The sequence below is a fragment of the Seriola aureovittata genome, chromosome 13, assembly GCF_021018895.1.
Source record: "Seriola aureovittata isolate HTS-2021-v1 ecotype China chromosome 13, ASM2101889v1, whole genome shotgun sequence".
Taxonomy (NCBI): Eukaryota; Metazoa; Chordata; class Actinopteri; order Carangiformes; family Carangidae; genus Seriola; species Seriola aureovittata.
The window spans coordinates 16886836-16914776 of NC_079376.1; the positions used below are offsets into that span (position 1 = coordinate 16886836).

Sequence of the window (27941 nt, forward strand, 5' to 3'; positions counted from 1 at the left end):
GACATGTATGCATGTTGTTCATTTATTGTTGCCTGCCTTATGTTTGTTGCCATAGTTTGTACTGTTTTGTTGTTTTGCAAGAATTAAACAAACAATAAAAGCACATGCATAGGTTTAATAATGAGGGAAAACAGTTTATACCTGTTGGCAAAATCCAAAATGCAGATAATATAATTTGCTTTAGAATATAAAATTAAATTGTAATCTAGATGAATGCACGCCCTTTCTATTAACTCTCAGGTATTAATTGTCATTAACTATCACTCATACTGTATGTTGTGTATGAAAAAAAAAATGCTCTCCCTCTCTTGCTCAGCTGTGACTTGCTGTTCCTCTGCCCCGCCACTAGATGTCCTCACAACAAAGACCGCAGCCTCTCCCTCTCACCTGAGCGCGCGGCCCAACCTCCCTCCTCCTCCCCTCCTCCTCCTCCTCTTCCTCCTCCTCCTCCTCCTCCGCCTTCTCCACCTCCTCCTCCAGGTCCAGGTGGGAGCTGCAGGTCGACAGCAGCGCAACTTCTCCTCATTTCCCCACTTTGGCCCAGAGGAGCGTCCGCAGACCGACAGCACTGCCAGCAGTCAGTGTAGCTGGCGTCCGAGCAGACCGAGCCGCCCCGGCGGGAACAAACAAATCCAGATTCCAGTTTGTTCCCTGAAGAGCTGTTTCACGGAAATGCTTCACCTGAAGTTTCCCCTCGGACGGTAAAAGTTTGGAGTTGGAAAGGAAGGGAGACGATTCAAATGGAGAGAGGGTGAATCAGCACATCTGGATCAGTAAAGTTTCACAAGGTATGATTAACACCTTTTTTTTCCCCTTTGTCGTTGTATAAATTTAGACAGATAAGTGCGGTTATTACTTCCCATTGTGGATTTTGTAAGTTCCTCCTGATAGAACCTCCTAAACTATGCATTGGCATTTTAAATAGTGGAAAATATAGTTTAGTCTTTTTGCAGAAAGTCAAAATTATATTGAAATAACACCAGGGTCGAAAGAATCAACTTTAAAGTTGTGCAGAAAATGTATTTGTAAAGTAAAACTGTTGCATCATGTTGTCTGATTGGTCTAATACACTTGCTCTGATATGAAAAAATATGGAATCAATTCTCAAATTAAAGAAAATTGTCCCCACATGTCCAAACCACTGCTCTAAAGTGTAATCTAATAAAGTGTGGGGAAAATGGTTGGCAGGAGGCTGAGTATAGCTATGCATGAAAAACTAGGTGTGGGACATTTGCTTAGCCTGGCCTTGAGGGATCCTAAGCAGAGGTAATTTAAGACCTGTAGTGCTCCTCTCACCTATGGAGCTTATGACAATGAAGACTATTGTTATTTCCTGTCACTGACCCAGCAGCAAATGACTGTTTGACAGCATGGTGCACTGACACTTGGTTTAATCTATGCCAGTCAATGACAGTCCATGTGCAGTTCATTATAGACCCTCTGCTTGTTGATTAACCCGCCGCAGATAACATGAGCACCTCAGGTGTGCTCAGGGGTCTTCCCCCTCTCTGTTTGTTTGCTGCCTCTCCTGGACTTTGGACTCAAGGCAAACCCACAACTTTTCTGAAAAGTCTGCAGCGATCAATGCTTGTTTTTTTGGTTTTTTTATCTCCATGGTTTCACATTTACCCCTTGCACCCTCGGGTAGGTGAGGCTGAGACAGCCATTTGTTTAGAAAGGGTGTGTCGCATACTGGTGCTCCTTCCTTAGCCAGCCTACCATGCCAGGGCTTGTACTCATGGAGATTACAGGTGTGTTATGTGAACACTGGAGATACAGCAGAGCCTGGTACCTGAGATTCAGACGAAGATTAGGGTGGACATCAAGGAAGAGGAGGGATGATAACAGAGGTATAGTGAGGGATGAGAGATAGGACAGGATGAGGAATTCACTGAAAAGAAAGACTGTATTCGGGGCAGCCAGGTACGGTTCAGCTTTGCGCTGCAGTGTGTTTACTGTGCTCATGACCAATCAGTGATGAAGTGCCAGCTTAGTGGAGGAAAGGGGAAAGCTGTGGGTCAAGAAAGGGCAACAGGAGGAACAATCGGTGTTGTAATGGATAAAGAAACAGGGAGTGAGTGATGTGTGTGTGTCATGCAGGCCCGCAGCGAGAGGACAACTCCTGGCTGATGAGTGGGACACAGTGTTGTTGTTAATCAATGGGATTATCTGATGAGTAACTCATCAGTGAGTCCTCATCAACACAGTACATCAGTAGCTGTTGGGGCAGGAGGGGGGGAAAACGTAAACGCATGCCCATGTTTGTTTCTTTTCTTCTAAGAGTTCACATGAGTCCTGCTCCAAACCGAGGGACGTTTTATTCCCACACTGCAATTTTCTCTGACGGCTGTCCACTCAGGCGACCGTCAGGCCGAGTGAGCCTCAGACTGAAAGCGATTTGAAGCAGCTATAGAGTTTTTGTTTTGACTGGGGCAGAGCGGAGACACTGAAATGCCAGGATGTATTTTTAAACCCCAGTGTCCAGCTGTGTTTGCCTTCACTGCGAGATGGTCACTGCTGCTCCACAACCGTTTCGTTTTTTTTACCCCCGTCTGACCTGTAGGTTCAAGGGTCTGCACAGAGGCTGCAGTCCAGACTTAGACCCCTGGCAACCCCCCTGGATGTAAAGCAAACAAGACACTTTCCAGAGGTCTGCCGCCGTCTCTGAATACGGACAGAGAACATTCAAATTGCCAGAATTTACTTATCCTATTTTTACAAAGAAGCAAAGAAGTAAACAATGGAAACTATTTATATGAATCCAAATACTAACATCCTCCGACCACATTTTCCTGCAGTTAACTTCAAAATGTAGTTTAAGATACTTATAATAGACAATTGGACTGAAATTAGTTTGTACAATTTTATCACATACTAGGAAAGTGCCCTTATTAGGTGTTTTTGACAACTACAGTACATCAGCCACTTGTAATATTAGAGCTGAAGTGATCAGTACATTAATTGATTAGTTGTTTGACAGAGAATTCATTGGCAACTATTTGGCATTGCAAGTCATTTTTCAAGCAAAAATGGCAAAGACATTTTTGAAAGTTTTGAGTTTTCGCTACTTCTCTTTGTCTTATCTGATACAAGACTGAATATTTTGGGTTTTTTTGACTGATGGTCACATAAAACACAGAACTTGAAGATGCCCCCTTGGATTCATGAACTGAGGCTTGTAACAGGCAGATACAGACACACACACACACACACACACACACACACAATATTATTGATAGAATATATTTAAAAATCTGTTGTTGGAAAATGATATTTTTTCATAGTTTGACGCATATATTTCCAAACATCCTGTAAACTAAAAGTCTGCCCTGTTTCCATAGAGGTATAATATTTGTACCTCCCCTCTGAAAAGCATAGTGACTGAACAATAATCTCAGCCAGTGCACACAACCGCATATTATAATGTTATCTCTAAATGACTCTCATGCGCCAGCCATTATCCTTTTTTTTTTTTCTTTCATGGCCTGGTCTCCTATGCCACTGTATAAGGGATGTGTGGCAGGGAGTGGGGGCAGTGAGGGAGGGGATGACTGGCAGAGGACAGGGGGGAGGAGGAGGTATGTGTCGGGGGGTGAAAGCAGATTTGGAAAGAAGAGTTCCTCAGTCGGTAATTATCAATCTCTCAGGAATGTAGCTGCTGCTCTTACCAGACAAGCTGCTGCATGGCTACAGCGGCCTCGCAGCACGCCAACTTGCATTACCTCGTCTACAGATCTCTCCACTGTACCACCATGTGCGCACGCATGCACATACACACACACACACACACACACGTACACACATACACACACACGTACACACATACACACACACACACACACACACATACACACTCACACACACACACACGCGCACACACACACACTTAGCATCTATAACCTCAGTGAATTCACTTACATAGCATTTTGGTTTATTTGTGCCATTGTTGTTTTCCAGCCTTGTTGTGTGTATTTTTATCACTGTCATTACCTACATGGTATTTTTCTGAAACTTGATCCTTTCTGCACCAAACAAAGGGACCACATAATGTCAGTGAGCAATTGTCTTTGGGTCCAAATCCTTCACCACTGTGTGTTTATGCTGATATGTTGGTATGAAACCAAATTGTAGGAAACTTGTGGCCACCCTGGACTCCCGCTCTTCAAATGCAATTTTCATGAGCTGTTTGCTGCCATTATTTGTAAGTCTTGTAAACCTCTCTGACAATTTAAAAAGCAGCCTACTGTGACAGAGGAAGACCACTTCCTTTAAGGTGGGAAATCTTTCATTGATGCCACAGGACTCCCACAGAGCTCTCCTAGAAAGAAGAATCTCATTCCCCCGACCGTCCCTGGTGTCAAACCTCATCAAGTCGTGGAATTAAGTATTTCCAGTTCATCTCAAAGTCATCCATCACAGTACATTTCTTGTTCATTGAGTGTTTGCACACGAATGTACAGAGTTGCCCAGACAAGGTTGTTTTAAGTTTGCTCTTGAGTAGCAGTGCTCTCCTTTGTTTGATAATGCCAAGAGAAGACAGCCAACGCCCTGACTGATGCCTACAGGTGCCGCGCAGTAACTCCAGTTTTTACACTGCTAAACACTTGCCATTTAGTTACAGGGTCACTTTAAGTGTAGTTTAAAAACTGTTATTGCCCCAAACTGGCTGTTACTGTAAAACCTATTCCAATGATCTCACCAAAACACCCCCCCCCCCCCCCCCCCCCACTACAGAGATTATTAACCTTCCTAATCTGTTATTTCCTCCATATGGAGACTAACCACACTCAGCCCGACCTTAACCTCAGCTCACAGACAGCTAAGTCATACCCTGTGGAAATCCAGCAGACTTAGATATGAATGGCCTTCTGCTTAAACCGAGCCAGTCCTAACTCAAACAGCGGTGGCTGCCTGTATCAGCGCCACTCCCTGTGAGGCAGTGGCGGAGTCTGCTCCATCAGCTTCCCTATGTGACTCACCGCCTGTTCCTGGAGACCCACCCCCCAACCCCCAGGTCACTGCCTGCGAAATTCACAACGGTCATATCTGGCAGAGTTGATAAGGCTGTGATTACACTTGAGATTAAAATGAGTATTATGTATTATGAGTTCACTCTTAAGTTTTGTCACAGATTGAGGGCTGAAAAAGCGAGAGTTTTTTTTTAACCTACTTTTTTTAATGAAATGTTTGAACGAACCTCTGAACCACATGGTTTCAGTTTGTCAAACAAAATGATTCACTGGGTGTCAGAAAACCTTCACAAACATGGGCAACTATTGAGAGTCAGTTTAGTAAAATTCCACCTTAAAGGCATTTTGTTTAAAACAAATACTGAGAATTATTTGCAATTCTGCTTTAACACACAGATCTGTTTAGGGTGTGTACACAATTTAAAGTAGTTTTCAGCAACTGGCTTTCTCCTCTTTCTTTTACACACCAGTTTGTCAAAGAAGAGGTACAGCGGCGCCCATTGTAAAATGGAGATTTGTGGTATATTATCCTGGATTTAGGACCTGGCTGTGTACAGTAACCCACGCTACTGTGATTTGCTCGAGGCAAGACAGGTGTCGGTGCTTTGTGTTGCTTAAACCCTGTAGACCTGGCTGTGTAAAGATGGAAAGGAGACCCAGATTTTCACTGGAATTTATGTCCCGGAGCCCAACGACATGTACTGCAGGTGTCGGAGGTAGATTATCAATAAATGTTGTTCCCAGAGTCTCGCAGTCTATTGCATGACAGTGTGTAAACTATTATCAGCCCCAGTTGACTCTATGCTGATGTGTACACACTGCTGTCAATGTCAGATAATCAGTCACTGCTGCAGGTATTGACACACAGTGTTGAGGTTTGCTGCGTTAGAGCGGTACCTCCTGTCCAATGTGATGGCCTGACGTCTTTTGTAAAGGATAAGTAAACAGCATGTTGGAACACATGCCTGCTCCGGCAGGACCGGGGCTGGGCTTGAAAACCACAGCGGATTTAGTGTGTGAGAGAGAGAGCATACAACTTTTTTTGTTTGTAGGCGCATGACTCGATCATGATCCTGATGATAATATGATACACCCTCATGCGGTGTGGTGTAGGTGATGCTGCTGGAGGTTTTTAAGTCAGGTTCTCTATGTTTTGTCACACAGATATTCACAAAAGATCCGATTGGAAATTCTCCCTCTCTGCCCGTATCAACTTTTATGAACTGAGAGGTGTGGTTCGGGGTTAAGTAATGACTGTGACAATGAAGCAGCTTTGTAATTAAGATGTAAGTGCACTGGCTTTGAAAAGAGATTGTGAGTTCAAAGCTTATTTATGAGAAAGAGGATTGTGACAGGAACATTTTCCCTAAATAAACTGAAGAGATGAGACGTTTTCTTTACACAAACCATAAAATGAAACAGGCAAACATACTTGTAGCGTGGTGAGGATTTTAAAGGACACTCCACTGCTTGCGTCACCTCATTAAATTTGTTTGCAAAACTGAAAATTGCAGGTTGTTTAGCGTAACCATGGCGACCGTGGCATGAGTCATCCCCCAGTGCCCCGGACTACACAGACGACCGTCCGCTGGGTGGTCCTGCGCCGCATCCCACAGTTCTTAGCATTACTCTGGCCCCTCCGTGATGGAAATAATACGAGGAGCCGCTGCACTCCCAGCAGCCTGTGGGCTATATGTGAATGAACCAGCCCCTCTTTTCCAGAGAGACGGCGTCTGATTATTGGCGACTGTAGCCAATACAGATGCATGGATCTTAGTCATGGCCAAATGACTGTAATTTGGAGCAGCAGAAACACAAGGCTGAGTGCAGGGGGAGGGCGGGTGCTTTTCTGCAGAGGAGATGGATGCTCCGTCTTGTTATTGGCCTTTCACTACAACTCACGCCTTATAGTCTGCTCCATACACACTGTGCCACTTCAGATGTACTGTAGCGAGTAACAAGTTCAGCGTAGCTACATTAAGATAACAAACTACTTCAGTGTATAAGGTTTGAAAAAAAAACATTCAAGTACTTTATGTACTCGGCTTAAGCCTCTCATACGGAGCTGCAGACCAGAACCAGATTTACCACTAGTTTTTAGTCACGCTAGCGGCATGGCACAGCAGATATTCATGGCGCCCAGAAAATAGATCCTAATAACTTTCCTCTGGGAGATGCCTATAATATTCAGTTTATGTTTTAGCCCTGAGGTCACAGTGATGGCGTTGTACTGGGCGGTGTCATTGAGAGGTGTTTCTAATAGAAAGAAAATAGAAACACCTCTAAATATAATGCAGTACAACACCTCTTTTAACTATAACCTCAATAGTAAATATATAATGTAATTTACACATTTCAGACAACATCAGCAGATACTGAACATAATGAGCTTTATAGAGATAGATGCTATGGCAGGGCTGTTGTATTGGATTGCATTAAACTGTACAGGTAGCCACTAGTGAGATCCTGACATTGTCAAGGTTTGACTAATAAAAGCTTAATTTATTTATGTATAATATGTAAAGCTTTTCATTTTCCACATGATATTTCCAAACCGTAGTCCTTTAACTTCCCATCACATCCTGCGCTCTGTGTTACTCCGAGTTTTGAATGTGGGAGGCAGTTTGGAAAAGTCACATTTGTAATCCTCAGAGAACATGGCATAGTATTCTGTGGTTTAGTTTCATGTCTCGTTGCGGGGCAAGTACTCCACGAGACTTTGTTACTCACACATTGCTTGCGCTAAAAATGTGTATTTTTTTCACGCATGACTGTGAAGCAACGTAGCCGCAGCCAAAAACTTTTCATGAACTCTCTCGACAGAAAATCACACAGGTATTCATAATTCTCTCACTCTGACTCCACTCCCACCTTCACTCTGTCTTTTCTGCTTATTTACAAGCTCTGATTCCTGTCATCTCCAGAGCTTGTTCCTACTTTCGCTCTGTGATTTGGAGATAAGTATCTAATAAAGTACGCAGCTGGAAGAAGCCCAGTGTAAGCCACAGATCCCCAGGAGTAAGGCTGGGAAATCTGCCTCAAAGTCGAGGAGTTTAGCGAGGTGAAGGGTTGAAGAAGGAGGATGAGGGGGGGCGATGAGCTCATTGCACGGAGAGTGACAAGAAAAAAAAAGAAAAAAAAAAAGGAAACAATGAAACAGAAACTGCACTGAGATATGTGTGTTCGTTAAAAACACCTCAGTGCAGATTGGGTGACTGTGTATTTTTCTGCTATTTAACTCTTCCTAGTGTGCTGTCGTGCCTGTGTGTAAAAGTGCATGAGCCTACGGGTGCGGCTTTGTGAATTATGACTCCATGTTATGGAATGAAGGGAGCGGTGCCAGTTCTTTCTTTGCAGAACTGTGAAGTTTGGTTTAGAGACAGGAGGGGGTCTGTGTATGCTGAGCATGTGGGCTGAATGAGCAGTGCCCACGGAGACGCACAAATACAAACAGACACACACACACACACACACACACACACACACAAACACCAGCTGAGCTGCTCTAATGAGCAAGACTTTGCAACTGTGGACACATGTCCGATGCTGTATTTACCTGTAGTAGAACTGGATTCATCGGCTTTTAATGAATCACACTGTTTTGAGTTTTATCCACTTTACATCGCCCAACACATAGTTTATGTTTGAATTTGATTTAAACTTTTAGAACTAGTTTTTGTCAAGATGAAAATCACCCTGCGGAGACTTGAAGCCTGTTTGGCACAGGTAATCCATCGTTATAAACCCTGTTGCTTTTGTGGTACATTCAAGGAAGAGCCGATATCTACTACATCAGCTGCAGAGAAGCGTGAGAACGATGACCTTTGTTGATGAGAAATCAAAGCTGGAAGGCAGAGTGTAATCAGACCAGAGTCATTGTTGTAAGGTTTCTTTGCAGAAGCCAACTCTCAAATATTGGATGCTGTGCTATTTCCATGAGCATAACAGCAAGGTTGGTTTTAATAACTGCTTCTGCTTACAGTTACACAATGTCAGGGTAACTTTGGCATGTAATGAAAATGAAGTTGACAATTTTTTTCCATTTTTCTGTCTCTCTGCGATGGTCTACCTAAAGCAAGTATCCAGTCTCTGTGAGTTGATTTTATTTAGTGGTATTAATAAAATCCAGTGGGAGCGAGAAAAGGTTGGAAATCAATGAAAAATCTGGACTGGTCCTATAATTCTTACTGATGATGACTAAAATTTAAGTTCTGCCTTGACCTCTGTTCTGTTTTCCCTCTCTGCTTTTTGTTTAGGACATAGCTCCAGTGTGAGGTGGTATGTCAAACCGTGACTCGCTGGGGTTCGGGGACCTGCTTCCCCAGGATGTGGTCCAGATTTTTGCCCAGGAGAAACACAGCAAAAGGGGCCGCAAGAAGCGCAGGCACTCCCTTGGCCGCGCTCTGCGCTGGTTGAAGGGCAAGAAGAGGAAGAATCTTGGCGCTAATGGGCAAAATCTGGGTCTTGGTCCTGCGTTCGACTTGGCCATGGATGGGCACCCTGCGGGGCACCAGGGTGGACACAAGGGAGGGCAGAGGTCAGGACGACAGATGCATCCACACGGAAACAGTCATGGTAAGAGACCGCAGGATGCTGCACTGCAGTTTCATCCCATCTTTTATAAGTGAGTTTGCGTTTTGTCAGTTGTGCTGTGGTGTAATTAACAGTACTCAAGATGTGACATAAGATCCACCGTGAAAGAATGATCTGGAAAGTGAACTGATTTTCTGAAGTTAATGTATATGAACTGTATATGTTCCTATCAATAGGAGGGAATGTAACTACAGTTTGCCGATATTTTAGTTTTAAGAGGGGTTTTCTTTGCACACCATGGAGGATTTAGGTGGATCGACTCACCGGAAACAAAGATGTTTTAAGTCTCTTAAAACATTAACTTGTGGTGGGAAAAAAAGAGCAGAGGGACTAGAGGAGGGAATAAATGAGTTGAGATGCTTCGTGATCTAACCCGCCGCCTCATCTAAACAATTTTCGGTGGGAGTCTTATTGAATACCACCCAGAGGAGCCACTGGTTTCCATTTCACCATAGAATGAGAGTCATCCTGCAGAGACTTGGTAGCTCGTCCATTAAAGTGTACACCTTCTGATTTGTGCCACATTTATTTTTGCCCTTGTGTGTCAATGCAGTTACAAGCACCACAGTTGCACCTTCAAACTGGGTTGACCAAATTTAGATCCTCCTCTTCATGGCATCTGTGTTTGCTCCTATAAAATAACTTACTGATGTAGGACTGAGAGAAGTGTTATAAAGTGTTTCTTTATCATTGTAAATGAAATATTTGTGGGTTTTGGAGTGTTGGTTGGATGAAACAAATGAGGGAAAGTGAAAATGATGTACTGATGATTTACATAAATAATTTACAGCTCTATCTTGAAAATAATCCTAAAATGTTACTCACAAAAATGCAACACAGCAGCTGGAAATCAGAGTCTCTGCTTGCAATTATAGTGCCATACAAGATAAAGTACTTTTGACACATACACACACGCACACAACATACAAGCAACAAATGATATTTTGTGATCAATCCCCGTGCCAGGTAATCAACATCTTGTACTGACATGAAAGAAACCAACAGGTGCCTGGAGGGAAGGATGGTAATCTAGAAACTTGCAAATCTAAAAAAAAAATTTGTCAACAAGATGAAGTATATTATTGCCAAGTGAAGCCATTTATCATTGCTTAACAGTAAGCTCTTAAGTACATTAAACATATTTCTACAGAGAGCAGTTTGATAACATGACATCCAAGATGAGCTGGGATAAGGAGCTGGGAACTGGTTAAATATCCTGCTCCTCGCCTCCCAGGCATGTGTGTTTGTTGACTGGAGAGAAGTTTGAACAGACTGACTTCCTACTCGCCTTCTGACCTTCAGCTCTCTTTGTTTGCTGTGAAAAAATCTCTGTCTGTCCTGTTCTGTGATACCGCCACTTACTTACCTGGTCATCAGGTTACACGGAGGGTGAAGTGCTGCATATACACGGGACATGCATGAAGTGGATGGTGTATTTCACTTTAACACACGCACATACACCCACACAGTTAACAAGTTAAGTAAAACACATGCTAACAATGTGAATGTGTAAAAACATTTATTCACACACTCCCAAGAAAATTGCAGCGACACACTGACTTTTCCCAGAGCTGTGCTCGGCAGATCTTGTCGGAGCTTGTAAATGTGCACTCATATGTCGGCATGCTGCACTTTTTTTTTTTTTTTTTTGTGTGTACACTGTACTTACTTTAGTTTTATACTCTCATTAATCTCGAACTCTCAACAACTCGATGCAGTCAGACCTGAAACACAAAAACAGCAGATACACAAACAAAACCTTGTTTTACTGAGTTGGGTTATGCAAAAACACAAAAGTGCCAGCAGTGTTTGGTTTGGTCTGTTTTATGTACGGTTGTCTGGCAGTGCTTGTGCAGTCTTGGCTAATTGCTTTGCAGACAGAGGAGGCTCCTCCTGTTTCTTGTGCTGCGTCTTCTCATGGTGGAAGCCCAGAGCTTGTAGTTTGGCGGGAAGGGTGTTAGGGGGATTTCCATTCAGTCTCGAAGTTAAACTACACCCCACAACAGAAGATAAATATGTATAAACACGCTTTCAGTCACATCTGTGGCTTTGGTGGAAGATGAATGCGTAAACAAATGCGTCAGTGTGAGTACACTAGACAACATTACACAATCTTTGTACTGTACTGTGCTACTTATGGTTGGCTACAGCAGCAGTAAGAAGCTAAGAGTTTTGTAAGAGAAAGCAAACTGAAGAGAGATAAGGTATTTCTCCTCTGCCAAGGTCAGATTGGAGGCTGCCTTCCACACTGAGCAGAGGCCTTACTAAAAACACAGGTCAGCCTTTAAACAGCCAGAATGAATATTCATGTAAATGCTATATCAACTGGTATAACAGGCCTTAAGGTCACAGAAATATATCATCACAAAGCCGGAACTGTCGACTATTAACTGTAATTTATCTATCAAGTATTAACGTGCTGCTTTTGAGCCCCCGGCAATTAATGCGTTGTGTATGACATGCACATTGTTGACGCTGGCAACAGCCACAGCAAACTCCTCACCAGACGCTTCCTCTGATTAGAGGCAGCAATTCCCAAAGTGCATCCAGAGGAGGTTTATTGCAGGGGCAGGACACGGTGCAAGGTAACACACTTGCCCATAAGATTGAATACCTCAGAGCTGAGCCCCTGATGATGATCTGTATTGACGCCAGAGGGGCCTCCTGCCCACTAAATGCCTGGTATGGCAGGCACAGTGCCAGTTAATTAAAAGCCATGCCAAGACCGTTACAGTGAGAGGGGAACAAGGGGTTCTGTTTTTCCTGACCCTTCTGCTCACACTGTTCATCATCGCACACTCGGTATATTGGTCTGTGGCAATTCAGTCTCTCACTTTGAGACACGCACTCAGCAAGTCCATCAATGTTAAAACTCATCACTCAACTCTTCTGCAGTAACCCAGGCTTTATTCACCAAATGATTTCAGCTCTCTCACCTTCACCAGTCGGGTTGTTTCCAGTCTCGTGTACTGAGAAACAGGCATAAAAAACCCTAACCCGCCTTCCTCGTGTCAAAGCAGGTGTCAGTACTACTTAAATGAGGGGATGAAGTGGAACTATCTGTCTGGTCACAAAAAAAAAAACACTATGAGAGTGAATTGTGGGAACATCAGGTAAACTTGTTCCGATGTCAACAAATAACAGTAGGCTAACGTTAAGTGCTAGCTTACAGTGCATCTCTCGCTAGTTCTTCCTGTCTTGCTAACCTAGCTGGGCGTCTCTTGGTCCGTCTGTGTCTTGCTTACCAGCCACTTCAGCGCTGTGTTCTGTATCACTGCTGCATTATTAGGACAGTAGTGTACAGCAGGAAGCAGTAATGTATGTTGCTGGATGAGAAAAATAATGAACACACGTAAGAAGAAGCAAACTAGACGGCGGTTTCACATGATGGAGGACCAGTGCAGTCTTGGGATGAGCTGGGCAGAAGGTGAAAAGCAAATCAACCTACAAATGCAACACATTTGTGGGAACGTCCGCAACAGTACGGGGAGGAACTTTCCAAAAAAATGTTCATTTCCAGCGTCACAAAACTCTTTGGCTACAGGATGAGTCAAAATTTTAGATTAAATTTATGATTTAAGGCTCCATAAAAAAAAAAAATCTTCAGTAACAACTGGATTCCCTGTCAGAGTCAGCATCCAAACCTTGTATTTGTACGCTGTTTTATCTCATCCTTTGCTCTTGCGGGAATGTGTTTTTGTAAACAAGTCCTCTGGAGTTTGACCTGAGAGGGAACAGCATAGTAGCAGGTTTTGGAGTGATAAACTCTGGCCTCCTCAACTTTTCAGCTCCATGAACCCATTAACTTTGCATTGTGTTCTCTGATAACCTGGACAAGGTTTCATCCCGAGCCAGAAGACAGAGGTTATCTGTCTTTTCATTTTCATTCACTTCCATTCGTCTAATTCCTCACACTGTTGGTGTGAGTCTTTGCATACCTGTCTGACAGTGATTTATGTCCCTGTCATGCTGTCAATTTACTCCATCTTGTGTAAAAATAGACAACAGGCCTCTCTTATGCAACTCTGATCCTTCATAATGGGCTTTGAGAATAATTCCCTTGTTCATTTAAAATGAAAATGAGGTGAAGGAAAGACTGATTAGGTCATACCAACCTACCACTGTACACTCAGAAGGTCACCTGTTCACTTTAAACACTCCCTGAGAGATTCCTCACATTCCTGAGCTTTATAAAGTTATTTCTTTGAGGAGCTAGAAATAGGGAGCCCTTTGTGTGTGAGAGTGTATGTTTGGCTTGCATGTCAGTTTAAGATCATATGAGCCATTTTATTTAACTTCCTTTGTTGGATATTCAGTCGTAGACGCTGCTTAAGTGAAGCAGGACTGTTAAGCCTGAGTGTGTTTATCTGTTGCTTTACTGTATTTTCTCTGTTTATCATGTAACGTAAGGCTGTGTCAGTTAATGGTGCTATGTGGAGCATTTTAACTCTGATAAACCGTTGCCACACCACTTTTGATAACAGCTGTATAAAAGACTTGCAGCTTTAGCAGGTTCATCATGAGGTTAGTTTTTGTATGTACTTGTCCAGATTGTATTGTAGTCACAAGGTGAGATAGCATTATAGCGTAAATCAGGAAGCAAGTGTGTTTTAAAAAAAACAAAAAACAAAAGACAGATGGACAAATAACTTGCAACACATGGTTCATTTAGGGAAGTGAAAGAAAAACACCACCATGGAGGCGACGAGTTACAGCATCCTTACTAGAGGCCAAAGGCAACAACAACCTTCAGTCTTTTAATAGAAGAATTATATTGCTGTTAAGAATAGGCTTTAATGTTGTTTTCAACATTGCAGTTTTGTGTATTTGTGGGACACAGGGTTTCTTAGTGTGCTGTGATGATGACACAATAACAATGACGGGCAGGAGAACAGGTTTGAGAAAACTGACATGTGATAGAGTTTCACTTTCTTCCTCTCATGGTGGAAAGTTATCAACTGCCTTTTTATACACTCCCACCTCAGGGAGACATATCCCTCTGACAGAAGCTGTCATTATTTAATGGTCATGTGAAAAACGATTGATTCTTGCATGTGCTTTTATAAATCAGCACACCTTTTGTGGAGCAAGGATGAGTTCGATTTTCCATGGTACTTTTCAGGGAAAGGGCACAGGGCCTTTGTCGCTTTAAATATAAAATATCTGAAAATTGAGGTCAGGCTGAAAACAGCTCCCAGACGCATGTACACAACAAAAACACAAGCACACACTGTGCTCACGTGTTATATGGAGTACGGGTAACTATCAAGCTGATGCTGACATCGTGGGAATTTCAGTAGTTCAGGACTTGACTACCTGTATAGTAAACAGTTAGAGGCTTTTATGGGAATTTACTAGGATTTTATTTCAATAGGTGAATTGTCACCACACCCAAACAGACGGAGAAGATCATATTTAGGTCAGTCAAATGGTGAGAGGTTTACTAAGTGCCAGTTTGCCCTCTAGTCCCATCTGAATATTCTGCTCTGGTTTCATTTCATCAAGTTGCTTTTATCCTTTCAATCCTTTAATGTTTGGTGTTCCTGTTACCAAACCTAACAGGACAGCCAAAAGCAACAGTTTTTTTTTTTTTCAATGTATTGTTTCATTGTCAAGATATGCAGATACATTGCTGTGGCTTTGCACCAACTGCACAGGCTATTGTCACGAAGAGGAAAACGTTTGTCGACACACTGTGGCAAGTCCTTAGAGAGACTGATAGAGATGTGCCTGGAAAGTTTGGTGAGTCACCACCAGTTGTGACTTTTGCAGTTAAATTCGACAGTTTTTGAGCAATAATACTTATGGCAAAGAGCAGAAATGCATGGTGCAATTACTGAAGATGGCTTTGTTGGTTTGACCTCACTAGTAAGCAAAGTTTAATAAAGGTGTGCACAGTGTTGGTTAGTGCAGTTCTCCTCTCTGAGAACACATGAGAACACGCTGTTCCCTTGGGACCTGTTCTTGGACTGGAGCTGTGATAAGCCTGAGTTCTGCTTGTATATGATAGCGTTGCCCAGTGTACATCAGCGCAACATGGTGTTTTATTGCCTGGAGGAGTTGGAAAGGTTTAATTTATTTTGAGGACATAGAGTAAATGGTACACACTGTGAGGCTGTACTGAGGAACACTGGTGCTTTGAGCTGTATTTGTTAGCGTTAGCATGCCGGCATGTGCACATTAACAATGTTAGCATAAGGTTTAGCAGGTTTACTATGGACACTACCATTCTAGTTTATGCATGCTAACATTTTCTGAGGATGCAAGAAACATCATTAGTTTTTCATGTATTTGCATAAACCAAACATTGGAGCCATTTTGACCCGGTGTGAAAACTTTGACCTGATGGTAGTGCTAGAGGAAAAGTAATTTGATCACCAAAGTTAGTAGGATTCATCCTCTGGGGGCCATGAATGTACAATTCATCCAGTAGTTTTTGAGATGTCTCAGTCTGGATCAAAGCGATATCGAATAATCAACAGAGTTTTGTGCTCTCGAGATCTTTGCCACCAGCTAGCATGGCTAAAAATAATGTGGCAGTTTGGCTTTAATGTGCCTTAATTAGCCAGAAACAAATGAAACAGATTTTTCTCTCTTTTTTTGACTCACAATTATCAGCTTGCTAAGAATTTCACCTGAGGTGAGGCCAGCCCATTATTACTGTTGCTACTCACACTGCTACTACCAAGAATGCTGAGCTCTTCTCTGACTTATATCACTGTTTTATTGTCTGTAATCACATTTTGTAGGCGCCTGTAACAAAGTTGTGCTTACATTAAACAGGCAATAGTAAGCCTGAATATTTTACATCCTGCACTGTTTTTAATGGGATTTGATTTGTTGCTGTTAGCTCAACCTATCGAGAGACACAAGTGGCACAGACTCTGAGAGTTTGCTCACTCTTGACCTTTAAACTGTGGCAGATAACGACAGTGAGGAGGTTGAGGATGTAAACTGATGCTATGACATTAACTATGGTGCAAAATGTGAAGACCTGCAAGATGAGGAGAATAGGTATGCATCTGTGTGCATTGAGGGTCTGTTTTTGGAGGTATCTGATACATGCTGATTTGCTGGCACACAGATTGTATTGTCTGACAGTGAATTGGAGTGTATCCCAGTGCACCAGATGATGCAGGTATATCTGTTACCTGGATTGTTGTCCTTGTCACACCACACGTCTTCCTTCCTTCCTTCCTTTCGGCTGTTTATATTTAATTCATTGAAAACCAAGAGCATGAAAACAGTCAGCGGAGCACACAGCTTTGACCAGGATGAATTTGTCCCGGCTGAACATACTTTCTTTTAGAGAAACAACGAGCCCTCAGCTCTTTCCCACTGTCATCACAGTGCGTTCAGTTGGGTTTGTGCTGATTAGAGAGGCTTAAGCACCTGGCAGACAGCTCCCTCAGAGCTGGAGAGAATGTCTCTGCATGGCTGTCAGCCTGGCGGTGCAAAACAAGAGAGAGGGGCAAGTTAGGGCAGGGACGCAAGGTGTGTGTGTGGGGTATTTGCATCTGTTTGATTCCCATGAAGCAGTACTAGGAAGAGTCGCATCACATGAATGTCAGTTTGTCTGTGTTGACGTGTATGTGTGTGGTGTTGTATCTAACTGTCTCAAACTGATGCTTTGTACAATACATTTTCACTCTACTGAGCAACTCATCTGTCTTTCTCTTCGCCCTCATTCCTACCGTTCTGTCCTGCACATGTAGGAGAGCAGCGACTTCATAAAAATAAATCACTTGTCCAGCCCTTTTAAAACTGTCTTCGCTCTAAGTCAATCTTTCTTCTAGGTTTAGGAAAGGGCATTTTGGTGTCAGGCAGAGCCGTAGCTACCGCTCAGGACAGTGAGGTCACAGCGACCTGCAGGGAGGTTTACATTCTACAGATAAAATGAAGTAACACGTTGGTATTTTACAGGCTCAGTCCAGCACTTCTGACTGCATAAAGTTAAATGTTTGCTTTTTTAGCCCCCAAAAAATAACATTTTCCAACTCACCCGCCAAAATGTGAGGCCTGACAGTATAATACTAATTTATGTACATAAAATTTACATAAAAATTTACATAAATTATAGTTGAACAGTGAACCTAAGTATTTAGGTTGTGTAGTTAGTTGCAGTTCGATTAAATGTTAAGAAAAGAAAAATAAATGATTACTCCTAAAATAAAAATGAAATGAAAAAAATTAATCAAAAATCCCTTTACAGTGTGGTGTTGCTCATCTGAACTCAGCAGGCATAGCTACAAGTTAATAAGTATTATATATCATGAACACACTTCACTGCTCTATGATTCACTGGCTGTAGTTTGTTTACTTTAGTTGGTGATGCAACACATTTCCTCAGCCCCCTCTGTCTCTGTTTACTGCCAGAGAATCCATATTTTACCAAAACAAATTTACCAACAGATGTTGGCTCATTTACAATGTTCTATTTAAATCCACCATTATTTACATGTCATAAAATTTCATCACAATTCCCCACTTGAGCAGATTTTTTTTTTTTTTTTACATATTGTTTTTTCTCTCTGGAGGCTGAAGCCTGCAACTTATAAACTGGATAAACTGGTCATGCAGTATCACATCCATTAGATTTAGTGTGTTTATCCAAATCCGAGATGTAAACATCAGTTTGGGGTTAATACGGTCAGCATCCACACAATCCAGCAGTGACAGATGGTGTCTTTAATATGACAGTGATTCATATGGACACAATTACAATGTGATCACAGCACCAGTGATAATATGAGCCCCTCATTAACATTCAGTCATGCCCCACCCATCACTCCAGGCCTCCCCAGGCAAGTGTGTTCTGTCATGGTAACTAGAAAAATGTTGTCCTAAAACTGACTCTCATGTCAACTCTCTGCTTACATCTGTTGGCCGAAGTATCCTCTTTAGTAGTGAGTTGTATTAAAACAGTGATCTGTTTCATCTTGTTACTATGCACATGGTAACACGTGATTCATTTCTTTTCTTTGCTTTGTAAACTGCTTTTGTCTGACTCGCTCGGTAGGATCACGACCATGGGAATGTTTTCCATTTGTTCAGATGTCAAACATTCCATGTCATGTCTGCTCAGCACACCAGGAAGTGAACAAGCCGCCAGGCTGCAGATTGGTTTTGAGGTGTTCTCAATGGAAATTAAAAAGAAAAAAAAGAATTTGTTGCAACAACAGAAATTTCACTCAAAAACAAGTTTAAAAAAAAAAAAAAAAAAGAGTTGCTCCTCTAGATCAGAAAATTCATCTCTTGATTAACTGAGGAATTTCAGATCCTCTGTCATCCTCTGTGTTCTCGCTGCATAGAACTCTTTAATGTAGTGCTGCTGGAAACAATAGGGAACATTTTTCACATGTGTGACCATGTGCAGTGGAGCTGCAGGCCTCTTTTTAAAAATGTTTCACATCTTGTTTTGGGACAAGATTATTTTAATTCACTGACTCCCCCTTGTGGCAAAACAATAAAGTTATGTGTCTGTTAATGAGGTCTGAGGAACATTATCTGTGCTGCCATATATATATCTATATATATATTGGAATTGTGTATAATCAAACAAAGCAGTGTATTGTTATTTATTTAACAGAGCTAAGGCTGTGAGAGAGCCACCCGTGACGCCTTCCTACCTCAAATCCCTGACAACAGCTTTCTCTTTCCTTTCAGTGTTTACATGTATGATCTCACTTTGATCTGTGTCCTAACTGACCAATCCGGGGCAAGCATGCCTGCTGATGGGGAGCAACAGTGGGGATGCTGGGTATCTTGTTGAGCAGAGGCGGGGGGGGGGGGGGGGGGGGGGGGTACAGAGAAAGAGAGAGAGAGAGGGATGGCAGGAATTAGGCAGCTGAGGATTAGTGTCTGAGCTCTGATTGTCTATTGGCTGTAGAGACCGTCTTTGCTCTGCATTGCCCTGAACTGACAATAACAACTTAATCAAAAACAAGCAAGACTATCATGCTGTCGTCACAGGATGTTTTTTTGAACTGACAGACTGCGGACTGCACCTTTTTAGATCTCGTTTTTTGTTCTTCTTTCTTTTACACAACTTAGACATAGTTTTGGTGCACTTTTACATGAGAGAGATCATGGTGGTGCTTCTGACTAATAACTCCAGTGCTAATATCCACTGTTTTCCAACAATCTTCAAGAGGAGAGGTAAGTGAAAGCAGCGCATGTCACTTGTTTCTAAGTTTGAGACAATGCCTGATTGGTTTATAACCCAAGCCAGTTTTTCATTCTCTGATTTGTTGAAATTTCTTTTTTGCTGTTCAAGTATTACCAGGTCAGACTGGATCGACCGGCTCGCCTAAGACAGGCAATAAAGTAATTAAAGTCATTCACTGTAGATGTCAACCATAAAAAAGCTGTCACTGTCAGTGTGTAATGTTTACTCTGCTGATACATAACGTGCTGTGATTCATAGTCCCACTTTAACTGTTGATGCTTGTCAGGAAAACAAATAATTGGAATTTTGTTTATTTATAGATACTTGATTATTGGAATTCTCTAACACCAGAGCACCCGTAATGCTGTTACAGAAGAGACAGCGGTAACAATTAGTAACGATCACTGAGCACATGGCTGTCAGGGCTAATTCCAGCATGGTCTTAGAGCGACAGTGCGGACAGTAGAGTGCAGTAGGTGGCTAAATGTAGAGCAGCTGTCAGCATTACATAAAAGTGTCTTAGCAGGTTGTTTAGCCCAATGATCCTGTGCCCTGGAAGCATGAGGGCACCACATCATTCATAGAGCTTCATCACATGCCAGCAAATTGAAAGCTACTGTAACATAATCATTGATTTTATGTAGTTTCTTACTTGAGATTATTATTGAATCTTTTTAAATTTTATCTAAAATGCAGAAATGACAATAACCCATACAGAGTTTTGCACTTTCTGAGTAAAGTCATGACATTAAAACCAGAAACTCAACTTTGATTTACTTTGACAGTAAGTCACTTAGAGGAGGTTTTTCAGGTTTTTGCAGTTCGTATGACTTTTGTCACTTTTTTGGATGGTGCCCATCGTTAATGATGTGGTGTTTCAGGTATTTTATAATGAGTTGATGAAAGATGGAACTGATATACTATACATGCAATATGTTACAGCAATTTAATTAGTGTCCTTTTCACTGTCTAATTAAATAGTCCTTAGGCCAGAAAAAAAAGTGTAATACCAAGCATATGTTGCTGGAGGTAGAGTTTTGATTTGATAATCCTCTCTTAAAAGTCATTGTCAGAGTCACTTGAGTTCAATCTGGCACGAGTGGAACTGGAGTTCAGCCTTTTTAAATGCACTCACACTCTCAAACTTATTTACCGTTCTAGCGCTTAAATGTCTCTGGCAGATACCTGACTGCCCATATGGACCCCTCGTCTGCTGTTATAGTAACACAGAGCTTTGGGTTGATCCAGGCTGATCCCCTCTCCCTTCTCTTTACTTCAAGCTCTCCCAAAGCGAGGTGATGACAAGACCCCGGCACCCCCGCTGCTCCAGGAGAATGTGTTCATTGAGGCCAGCAGGCCCAAGTACCTGGAAGACCTTCACTCAGAGGCCCTGGAGGCATTGAAAATGATGCAGCAGGAAGGTACGATTCACTCTCGTGATACGCTCTTTACACCTCAGCACTAAATTAGAGGTGTCCCGTGCCAGCATGTTGATAATGGTCTGCATATTGCTCAAGAGGGTGTGCACCAGAGGATATATAAACACTGTTTTGAATGTCATTTTAAATCTACAGAGTTAAATGTTCCCTTGCTTGCAGAAACCAATAATGGAGTGGAGTACCAGGATAATGAAAGCACCATTGTAAGTGACTTTTGTAAGAATTGCTGTTTTCTTACACGCACACTGCAAATTCACTGTTCTTGAGCAAGCGATTTTTTTTTTTCTCTCTCTCCTTTTGCCAGTCGACAATGACAATCCAAACAGACGGAGAAGGTGGAGGTTTTATGACAGACAGCACCATTCCTGACACATCCTCTGTCGTCTCTGTACAATCATCTGTGTCCACTAGATCGTCCCGCTCTGGACTCACCAGGCAAGGTAACCTCACCATAATTCAGATCTTCCACTTGGTCATTATACAACATATAGTGATGCACACACACAAAGTTGCATAAAATGATTTAACTTTTAATGGGTGTGACGTACAGATTGGTTTCAGTTTAAATTAAATTTCTTTTTAAGGATCAAAGAATTAAGTCTCTTTCCCTTTTCTCTCATGCTTCGCTTGTCCCAGGATCAACATTCAGGCCCTTGAACTCTGGGAAAAAGTCAGAAAAGACGAAAAGGAGAAGACACAGGAAGACTGTCGTGGGTATCCCACAGCATGTTCAGAGAGAGCTGGGTACGCAGCTAGTACTTTAAATGTGTTATTTACAAAAGACATCTGTCTGGGAATGTCTTTAAATTGTATGTGCCATGTTTAAAAATTTCACGGTATTAATGTTACTGTGTTATGTTTAGAAACAATAGAATGCTTTATTTGCATTTCCTTAATTGTTATATGAACTTGTGCTAATTGGTCCTCCTGTCTTCTATCAGGGTTGGACAGAGTGGGCTGGACAGTGACTCAGAAGTTAGATGAGGAACATTATAATGGTGAGACTGACGACAGCCCCACCAATGATGGCCCACAGCAGGCAGCAAAAAGGGGAGCTAATGCCAACCTTCAGGGCATGAAGGTGATCCACCCCCTCAACAAAGACCAAGTCGAGAAGCTCGGTGCTACCCATGCTGGTCATAGGGACGACCTGGCCTTGTTGCACCGCCTGGGTCCTGACTTGTCAGGTGAACAGAGGCCCCGGTCCCTGGCCGTTCCCTGGATGACCACTGCCAACAGCCTCCAGCAAGAGCCGCCCAGTCCTGTCATGACCATGTCACCCCAGGCTGCTTACATGTCCAAAATAATTCCCAATGCTGTGTTGCCACCGTCCATCGAGGTGGTAGAAATCAGCCGAGGACGGAGTCGCAGCAGCCTCCGCACTGTCAGCAAGAGCAGCCTGCTGCTCTCCAGCCCAGCCCCCTCCCGTGCTTCCTCTAGAGCCTCTTCATCCAGAACCACCTCCTCCAGAGCCTCCACCATTACCTCCGCCTCCCGCCGCAACTTCCCCAATCTGTCCGACAGCTCTTGTTGGAGCAACTCTGAGTCATCAGAGACCTTAGTGTCTGACTCCTCAACCATCTCCAGCAGGAGCACCCCCAGGCAGCAGAGGTCACAGAACGGAGATGACAAAGTCAGTGTTCACTCCTCCATCAGCAAGGCTTCCAAATGCACCTCCAATGGCAAGCTCATAGGTAAAGGCGATGCAGTTAACAAAGATGGGCAGTTTGCACGTAGCCTCTCTGTCATGAAGCCCAAGAGGGCTCCTCCTCCTCCAAGCCGCTCCTATTCCCTCCACAATAAGAATAAGCGACGATCACGTGATCTCGCAGAAGTTAGGAACATTTCAGGGGAATCTTCTCTCCATAGAATCACCAGCTCAAGGGAGGAGAATGAGAAAAACAAATCGAGATCTTCACCTATGTCCTCCAGAATCATAGACAGCCCCGGCTACAACGCTGACACCAGTTCTCTGGACGACTCAACAGGCTCCGTGTCATTCAGTCCCAGGAAATCCCAGGCGCTAAAGGCAGAGGAAGCTGCAAAGGTTGAGGAAAAAGGTTCGAGAGATACCTCACAGGAGAAGCAGGAACCACTTCAGGAGAATAAGCTAAGCAAAATAATCTCCCCGTCCAGTGGCTACTCCAGCCAAGATGCCACGTCACCACAAATTTCTAAACCGCATCACAGCTCATCTCCAACTCACAAGAGAGGCATCTTAGCAAAGCTTCAGAGGTTATTTCCTGGGTCCACTTCTGCTGGTTCAGCTCCATCCTCTCTCACACAGGCGGAGGCTCCTGAAAACACAAAATCCACTGGGGATCCTAAATCTGACTCAGTCGACACAGTCAGCACCCCTGTAAGGACCTTGAGAGACCTCTTCAACATCCCTCCGCACCCTAAAGTCCACGCACCTCCACCCCCTCCCCCCGAGGTATGGGCTCATAGCAAGCGTACCTTTGAGTTGCTGCTGGGACCCCCGGCACCTGAAAATGTTTACGCCATCATAAAGAAGAATCCAAAGGACAGGAGACAGCAGAGGCAATCCCCCTCTGCATCTACAGAGGGCTCTGTGAAGAGCTTGGCGGTAGAAAGAAAACACAAGAATCCAGCTGTAACAGTGGATGTGCTGGAGAGACAGAAAGTTCAAGATGTGAGTGTGGTTTTGAATGCAGAGATTCATAAAGAGAATGACGATAGACTGGCTCAGAATGTAGAAGGAAAAAGCACAGTGATAGAAAAAGATGAGAAAGTAAGAGTAAGTGACATATTAAATGGGATGTTAGTGAAGGCCGTAGAGAAGCGTGAAGAAAGGCTGGCAGCATTGAGAGGAGAAGAAGACGCCAAGAAGACATCCATACAAGCTACAGAGACCCACATCGATACCCTACCTGCCATTTCATTAGTACAAATTTCTCCATCCCCATCTCCTCCTGTGTCGCACCCTCCTCCTCAACCCCTCGCCAAACAGACCACAGAAGTTGTTTCTGTTACATCAGTACGAGCCGTTGTATCCCCAGAGTCGTCCTGGCCCCCACCACCTCCACCAATGGCACAGGCGGGTGTCGGTGGGCCTGATGAGATAGATTTTCCCCTTCCTCCTCCCCCATTGTTTGGTGAGGTAGGGTTAGTCATACCTGTTGAGGTGCCACCAGAGAGGCCTGTTCCTAGTAGTGACTCCTCTTCTACATCTGTTGTATCAGTGGTGACAACAGTGACCACAGAGGCTGAACCACAGAAGTCCAGTTCATCCCAGGGGATTGCACCTCCACCACTGAGTATCCCTCCTCCCCCACCCTATACAGCTCCCCCTCCACCACTTAAAGAAGTCTCCCCTCCAGTCTCCCCTCCTACAATTAAAAAGGTCTCTCTGCCACCAAAAGAGGTCTTTCTTCCACCACCTAAAGAGTTCTCTCCTCCACCTAAAGAGGTTTCTCCTGTGAGGCTCAAACAGTCCTCTCCTCCTCTGGTTCAAGAAGTCCCCCCTACCCTTGCTAAAGATGTCTCCCCTCCACTGGTTATCAAGGTCTCCCCTCTGCCTCCTGAAGAGATCCCCGCTCCATCTGCTGAAGAGGTTGCTCTATCGTCTTCTCAAGAAGACACCTCTCAATCTTCTGAAGGAGCAACACTTGTTAGCAAGCTCAATCCACCACAAAGTATTCCACCTCCACCACCGCTCCCATCACAACCCCAGTTGTCAGAGCAGGATGTTGATGTTCCTCAAGAGAATGTCCTCTCCGCTGAAACTAACCCAGTTTCATCAAACAGTATTCTCACTCCCCCTCAGAGTATTCCACCTCCACCTCTCATAGACCTTCTGCACCAACCTCAAGTTGTACCCCCGAACACTGATGGTCCAGCAACCAACGAGGCCCCACCTTCGCCACCATCTGAAATCTCAATCCCACCAGCTCCTGAAACCTCTCCTACACCAGAAAAGGTTCAAGAACCTGCTCCTTCTCCACCTGTAAACATCCCTTTACCTCCACCTCTACCTGTGCAGGGTCTTACCAGCGTTAATCACCAGCCTAGTCAAGCGAGCACAGAAAACCAAAGCCAAGAGCCAACCCCTGCCAGTGTTGTACAGGAGGAACCCACTCCCATTATCACCCCCTCCCTCCTGCAGATGGTCAAGTTGCGGTCCGTCAACAGCAGTCCTGAGCCCCCTAAAGCCCAAGAGCAACCACAGGCTGAGGTCACAATGAGGAAACAGCAGCCCAGCAATCAGGTCCCAACTTCATCCGCTGGTGGAGAAGCTCCTCAAAAGCCCATCAGAAGGTCTCTGATAATGACCTCTCCCCCACCCACTTCTCCATCTGTCATTGTCACTTCACAAACGGCTCTGCCCAAGTCCCAATCTCTTTTGGCTCCATCTGCATCTTCATCCACAGTCACCTCCCCTATGAAAAAGTCTCCTCCTGCCATGACTGTCTCTCCTTCCATGAACCTACAGGAGGCCATCCGCCTGAGGACAGCAGCCAGATCAAAAGAGAGCCCTGCATCTCGCCTCAGCCTGCACTCACCTACATCACCGATAGACCTCCATAAGTCCCCCTCTAGCACAGCAAGCTTTATCTTCTCCAAGAACAACAAGAAGGTGGTGATTGAGAAGAAGCCGGCACCGGAGGCCAAGGCAAGTGTACAGAATAACCTGGAGGTTTCCTCTGTAACAAAGGTGGTGAGTGAAGCAGAGTCGGTGAAGAAGGGAGGCAAGGTGCCGCCACCTGTAGCAAAGAAACCCATATCGAAGGCCAAAGAGAATGAGACCAGTGAAGAAACGGAGCAAACTGCAGGACAGCAAGCCCAGGAAGAGAGTATCCAAGGTAAGAGATATTATTCTCTGTCAGACTAAGACTGTAATGCTGTAATGTTATTCGATTTGAAACAAGAGTATGAACAAAACTCAGCCATGCTAGCAGCTCTGTGAAGTTGTACTTTGGCACAGCTTGGGCTGAATGCTTATGACAACATGCTAACTGAAATGCTAACATGCTGTTATTGAGGCTGCATTCATGTCATATTGTTTAGACTGTAATTACAAGCAAACTGACTCAGAAAAAACATTCATGTCATCCTCCAAACGGCAATTCTGAGAGTGTTAGCAAAATGGACACAATACCATCATTGGTAACAGCTACATCTAAACAAAATCAAATAGTATCTTTTATAGAATAAATTCACCTCATTTAAAAAAGAGCTGTACGCCATTCGGTTGTATATGGTTTCAATCAACAAACTGCTTCAAATACCAAACAGAAAATGTTGCTAATTTAGGCTTTTTAAATGATGTGTCTACAAAGTTAGTAGTGGGATTAACCGACTTGGAATAATGGGGAACACACCTGAGTCAAATTAACACAAGGTTTTCCTGTTGTTTCCACTCTCCTGACATGAATGCAGCTTTAGCAAGTGTAAGGTTAGCTTATTAGCATGCTAATATTTGCTAATTAGTACTAAATGCAAAGCACAGGTGAGCCTGATGGGATTGCCATCTGTATTGCATGTATTTGATCAGAAAACAAAGTTTTGAACACATTAAAGACATGAAAACTCAGGAGATCATTGAGGTTATTAAAGTTCATCATGGATTTAATGAATGGATTACTGTGCAATATTTCATGGCAATCCAACCAACCAACATTGCCTTCCTTAGAGCTATGCCATTAGCTGGGCTAAAAATCCAATCAGTTATTGTTTTATTTTGCATCTCTATTGTATATGTCTTCAGCACCCAATTAAACTAACTGCCTTCATTCTCCAACCTCAGATGCTGCAGAGAAAACAAATGGGACAGCAGGTACTGTTGAAGGAGGAGAAACATCATCAACATGATTGTTAAGACTGAAGGAGACTGGGAAGGACTTAACACGTAACACTGAATTCACTGCAAGTTGGTCTTTGTGTGAGAGAGACAAGAAACTGAATTTGGACAGATGACATGCTTATTTCAAAAACTACATTTTGAAACATTCGGGATTTTATAGAAAATCCTTCGAATGTCATGTTAATGGTGTGGGTCTTAAAGTACACATTTTGCTTTTTACTAAGAATAAATAGTTTATTTTCCTTTGCCAGAGGGCACTCTTGAGTTTTACTGTTGCAGGAGATGGGAATATACTGCCCTCTAGTGTCGAACAATGATTGTACCACCTATGTCCTGCTGATTCAGAGCTTGTAGTCAGTACTCATAACAATGGGACTTTTGGGCTCTCATCTGTAAATATAGCAACATTTTGTACATTTACCATATCCAGTAATGATGGATCTGTGCTTTAAAGTTCTGTCTCCAAAGAGTTTCCACACCAATAATATTTGTTAAAAAATTATTAATTATCTTAAGTTATTTTTCCTGTCATGTTCAGAGGAGGGTCTCCACAGACAGAATGTCGTCTTTGCAATGTCGCATTAAACCCCACTATCATCATCATATCAATCAAGTTTGCTTGTATAGTTCGTAATCATAATCAAAGATATGTTTTTCTCAAAAAAATTCCACACCATTTATGATTTAAAGCTATCCATGTGCATGACCACTGATTTCACAAAAAGACAGAGCAGACATCATAAATACTGAAATCATTGTTTTGGAGCACATTTTCTGCTGCTTTTAGTTACTGATCATGGAGTTATTGTGGCTCAAACAGTGGGATATTTCTGTGTTGAACTATAATATATTTGAAACTGGTTTCAGACATTGTAATGTAGTACATGATCATTTATAATGGAAAGAATAAAGATTTATGGACAAATGAAATCATTGACTGAGGAAGA

General features: G+C 43.1%; 1 protein-coding gene across 2 annotated transcripts; it reads left to right on the top strand.

Moving 5' to 3' along the window:
* The first annotated feature begins 492 nt into the window (after positions 1-492).
* On the top strand, positions 493-27924 carry LOC130179888 (uncharacterized protein KIAA1522-like). Of its 2 annotated transcripts, none has more exons than XM_056393013.1 (8): positions 493-788; positions 9227-9545; positions 21012-21152; positions 21306-21373; positions 21475-21610; positions 21807-21914; positions 22112-25993; positions 26938-27924. In XM_056393013.1, exons 2-8 carry the CDS (start codon positions 9251-9253, stop codon positions 27000-27002), a joined length of 4695 nt encoding a protein of 1564 aa, XP_056248988.1. In that variant the 5' UTR covers positions 493-788; positions 9227-9250; the 3' UTR covers positions 27003-27924. The 2 variants fall into 2 exon arrangements, with proteins under 2 accessions (XP_056248988.1, XP_056248989.1); XM_056393014.1 differs by having other exon boundaries at positions 21330-21373.
* Positions 27925-27941: the final 17 nt, after the last annotated feature.

Excerpts from the sequence above, each read along its gene's own strand:
- LOC130179888 (XM_056393013.1), top strand. The coding sequence starts at position 9,251 with ATGTCAAACCGTGACTCGCTGGGGTTCGGGGACCTGCTTCCCCAGGAT. Across the intron at positions 9,546-21,011 it reads TCCACACGGAAACAGTCATG|CTCTCCCAAAGCGAGGTGAT; the intron begins GTAAGAGACCGC and ends CTTTACTTCAAG. Across the intron at positions 21,374-21,474 it reads AGGATAATGAAAGCACCATT|TCGACAATGACAATCCAAAC; the intron begins GTAAGTGACTTT and ends TCCTTTTGCCAG.